Raw genomic sequence first — 5035 nt, forward strand, 5'->3', positions numbered from 1 at the left:
TTAGCCGTTAGCAGCTGCTGTGTAGCCATCTGTCTGCAGCACGAAGAGCTTCACATTAAAAAGAAACAGAAATTCTGTCTTTTTCTGTTGAAATGAAGTTGTTTGTGTTTGGACAAACCAACAGAGACACCTGCTGTCAGTTTAACGTGTTTTTAAAAGAGTTATTGATCCCAGAAGTCTGAATCTGTGATCATCTAGCTAGCTTGACTGACTTGTTTAAGTTAGCCTTCTGCTTGAGCTGCTGCTGTTTTCTGCTGCGTTTTCCAGGAATAACATTTTGTGATCTTTTCATGACATGCAGACTTCTAGTGTATTTATTCGGAATAATAAACTTGAAATATAAAGTGCCGATCATAATAAGAATAAATGAAATATCTGATACTGATCGGACAACAAAGTCCGATTTCAATCGAGTCATCAACCACGGGATTGGCCCGATTTCCGATCACGAGATCGGATCAGGACATCCCTAGTATTTCTATTTTACACTGGTTAACTGTCTTGATCTTAACAATTGAACTAAATAATTGTACATTTATATATAAATATATATTTCTGTCCATTTAGGAATAGAGACTAATTCTGAGATTGTGAATATATTCAAAATAATGGCTGCATATCATCTTCAAGACATATAAGGGTAAATGAGGACAAAGCAAGAGCAGAGAGCAACTGGTAAAAAAAAGTGGCTAAACAGCTAAAAGAGTGAGTGTCATTCACATAGAACACATGGTTGTGAGACACTGACGAAAAAACTGATTCAAGACAATTCTTGCCAAATGAGGGTCTTGACAACAAAACTATAAAGAAGATAATTATATTTAGCCACACAACTGACTCAAAACAAAAGACAACTCATCTTTGTTGACCTATAACCACACATACTGAAACAGGAAGTGAAGTAAGTAACTTGATAGGTGTAACAAAATTGCTCAGTTAATGAACCTAAAACCCACACACTGAGGCTTAGGTCAGTGTTCCCCAACCTTTTTTATCCCACAGGCCGGATTAATGTCAAGAAATATTTTCATTTTTTACATCCTATTTTGTCAGCTTTCGGTTTTCATAAAATCTACTTTTCAAATAAAATAGTCCAGCTTTAAGTCTAGTGTTAAAAGATAGTTTAAAAATGTCTGTCCGGCTATTTATTTATAAAATGTGAAGAATTAGTTAACCCTTTAACACCGGAGCTCCAGTGTTTATTTGATTTGATTTGATTTGCTGTAACTTTTCAACCGCTAACACGATCAACGTAATTCCAGCTGCTTTTCTCCTTCACAATCTACTGGAATTATTGTCTTAACAGTTGAAAAATTACAGTACGTTAAAGATTTTGTGTTAAAGCGTCACCGGTGAGGCCTCAGGTGTTAAAGGGTTAAAAAGTTCTTGGTTTGCAGTTGTTACTTTTGATTAGTGAAAGTTTGTTAAAGCCAAAAACACTGTTTTCTTTTTAGAATTCTTTTTTGTACTTCCACAACTCACCTTAGGTTTAGATTATCCTTCAGGTCAAAAAATTAACCATAGTTTATGGTTTGCTTGTTTTTTTTTATCTTGACCGGTCTATGTGTTTTTCTCTTTAACACAGAGGAGTGTACTTTATGTGCTTAAGATTTTGAATTTAGCTTTTCTATTGGAAAATTATTTTACAAGTTTTCACAGATCAGAAACTTTGTGACATTGAATCTTCATCGTCGACCTGCAGCCAGTTAAGCTTTCCTTGTTCTCTAGATTTCATGTTGTGGCCACTAAAAATATGAAATAGAACTTCCCCTAACCTCTTAGGTATATGAAAAGTATATCTAATTCATAGGCCCCTAATTTTTTAAAATTCAAAAGGGCCCCAAGACACCTCCCTGTCTACACTTTGCTTCTTTGGCACTCGGGTGGTAGCCTTTGTCCTCAGTAGCCTCCTTCTCTGAAAACTATTAAGCCCCCTGAAACATAACCCCAATGCAGCTTTATTAGCAACATCCTCGTAACATTATAAAGTCGTTCGCCGCTGGTTGGGAATTTCAATGAAGCGGTCGGAGCAGCTGCTTCAAGAAGGGATAGCAACCGTATTCATGACATAAGGAAAGAGACTAGACATGCATTAAGAGTCAGAAACAGATATGCTGGAGAGGATCAGGTGGTTTTACAAAATCAAACTTCCTCTTTCATTCCTTCATTCATCTTCTTATACACTTCTTCCCTTTCGGGGTCGCGGGGGTGCCGGAGCCTAACCCGGCTACTGATGGGCAAAGGCAGGATTCACCCTGGACAGGTCTCCAGTCTGTCTCAGGGCCTCAATCACACACCCATCCACTCTCACATTCACACCTAGGGGCAATTCAGAGTCACCAATTAACCTATGAAGCATGTTTTTGGATGGTGGGAGGAAGCCGGAGTCCCCGTAGAAAACGCACACATGCACGGGGAGAACATGCAAACTCCACACAGAAAGGTCCCAGTTGATGTTTTTCAGATCCCCCAGCTGGGATTTGAACCAGGGCCTTCGTGCTGTGAGACAAGAGTGCTAACCACTGCACCACCGACACATGTCACTTAAACTTCCTTAAGAATCAGAAATAAAAATGGGTTGTGTATTTTTTGTCTCAACAGCCCGATACCAAGTGACCCACCGACCAGCACCGCTCTGCAGCCCAGGGCGTGTGTCAGGAATCAGTCCCCTGTCTCCCCCTCTGGTCATCAGCGGAGCTTGTCACCTGAGTACTGACTGTCTCCTACTACAGTTCCCATCTGCCATTGCTCACAGACCCGGATGTTTCCCAGCTGTTTCATTCAGCTGCCACACACCTGTTGTCCATCCTCAATCACTCATTTACTATTTATACTGAACACTCAGCCAACTCGGTGCGAAGTCTCACTAAGACATGCCTAACAGTGTTCTCTGTCTCAACTCAGAACCGCTCCTGATCCACGTCAGATTCCCGGTGCCTCCTCAGCTCTCGTCTGCCCTGCAGTCTCCACTTCCCGCTCACTCAATAAAACTCTGCACATGGATCCATCAGCCTCCGCCTGTTCCTTACAGCGTGGGGTCACTGCTTTAGAACATCTGGTGAGTCAACTTTCATTGACACTATGTGGATATGTTGCCAGATGTACAATATCTTGTCCCACCTGCTGCTGATTACCTGAATCAGGTGCGTTTGGCCAATAACAAGGTTTAGTAGCAGGTTGGTTGGAAAACATGTAGGACTCCGGCCCTCCAGGCCTGGATTTGGACACTGGTATAAACACTTCTATAGTTGTTTCTTTTTTTGTAATTTACTTTTTATTTCCGCCTTATTTTACAATTTTCACAAATGAAAAGACATCACAACTTCGTAGAAAGATAAGAAAAAGCAAACAGAATTAAGGAAAAAAATAAAAGATAAAATAAATCATGATTTTCAAATAAAGCTAAGCTTTTTTTTTTTTTTCAATAGTTGTTTCATTAAGGACTGACTTTCATATGACTCCATTTGCATCACAGACCGTAAATTCTTAAACACGGAGAGACAGAAAAAAATAATAGAAATAGATAGAGACATGAATCATAAATTGTGGCTGCAAAAGGAATCCCTTTGACATTGGTAACAAACTCATAATGAAGATGATAATGATCACAGGTCTCTGACGTAAAGGAGGCACATCTGTGTGTTATCAGATCATCATTATAATGCACTACTGCAGACCCAGTATGAGCATTTATGCTTTAAATTACTCACGTATGCACTTTACATGCCTGAAGCATGACATGTGCACAAATGTCAGAGTAAAGTGGGTCGCTTGACATCACCAGGTGAGTTCTGTTTAAAATACTAAAACTTTGAAGAGATTTGGTTCAGATGCGGTTGGCCCTTCCTCCATGACTTGTGTGTGGCTGTGAAACAGCTTGTCTGGGTTGACTGCAGATGTAATAGCAAGTCACACAGAGCAGCAGCTGCAGATCTTATCAGTTCAGGAAATAAAGTTCTGCTCAAAAGGACCAAAATCATGCACCAAAAAAATATGTATACTTATATAATATCTGTCCTGTTTGTAAGGTATTGTAAATGTGTCTGCAAGCTTGAAGGAACTTACTGGTTTCCAGATTGCACAGGGCAGTGTGTGCTGTATCCATTTTGAGCAGAATGACCCCAGGAGCTATATATTGAACTCTGAAAGACATAAAATAGAAGGGATGGAAAAATCAGATATCAATACAAAGGCTAGATAAAAAGGATTTTCAGCCTCCACTGCATTCACATGAGGACTCTTGGTTTATCTAGTTTCACTTTGGTACAATAAGCTCTGACATGATTGCTTCAGGCATGTTTAAAAAAAGGTTTCGCTTTCATGTACTAGTTTTGAGAAATTCTCTGGAATTTTAGTCACGAGATGATTACAACAGAGGCAGGAAGTTGCTGTTTGTGAGAGTAAATAATACTTTTTTTAAAGTTCTTTAGTTAAACAAGACATTTACCCTGTTTCACAGATAAAAACAAAACATAAATATAGATGTAAGTTAGCGGCTGGATGGCTCAGTTGGCTGTGCGTAGAACGCATCCAGACAAGACCCTTCACAAATCTGCCTAATTATGTGGCCACAAGGGGGCCCAAGTCTGGGTATTCCTGTGCCGGTCCCCAGCCTGGAAGTGACATACAAGATTGTGTCAGGAAGGGCATCTGGTATAAAGCTCTCTACCAAACCACCTATGGGACTCAGTGAAAGCTGTTTGGCTGTGGAGACCATTGAAGGGAGGTGAAAAAAGGTATACTAGGTCTACTATTAGATGTAAGTTAGAATTTCTTTATTGTAGTAATAACATATAGATGGTAAGGATGTAACGATTCTTTGTGAATCGGTAAAAAATTATTCAAACTCATCAATATGTTCATCATGCAGAAAATAAAAAAATCGGTTTGTCTCAGTCTGTGCCTCAATTTAAAAATACAGAGCTGATGACATTTCTTCACGCAGGCTTGCTGTGAGTGTGTGGGTGTCTGTGAGTGTGTGGGCGTCTGTGAGTGTGTGGGCGTCTGTGAGTGTGTGCGCACCTGTGAGTGTGTG

The 5035-nt window shown here is 39.9% G+C and overlaps 1 protein-coding gene across 5 annotated transcripts in view; it reads right to left on the reverse strand.

Annotated features, from left to right (window-relative positions):
* si:ch73-63e15.2 (protein strawberry notch homolog 2) overlaps positions 1 to 5035 on the reverse strand; it is an 84050-nt gene that overhangs the window by 55200 nt on the left and 23815 nt on the right. For all 5 annotated transcript variants that reach the window (XM_024258997.2, XM_024258994.2, XM_024258993.2 and 2 more), the window contains exon 3: positions 4066 to 4142. In XM_024258997.2, coding sequence (XP_024114765.1) covers positions 4066 to 4142 — 77 coding nt within the window. The remainder of the gene's footprint in view (positions 1 to 4065; positions 4143 to 5035) is intronic.

The sequence above is a fragment of the Oryzias melastigma genome, linkage group LG4, assembly GCF_002922805.2.
Source record: "Oryzias melastigma strain HK-1 linkage group LG4, ASM292280v2, whole genome shotgun sequence".
In the NCBI taxonomy this organism is placed as follows: domain Eukaryota; kingdom Metazoa; phylum Chordata; class Actinopteri; order Beloniformes; family Adrianichthyidae; genus Oryzias; species Oryzias melastigma.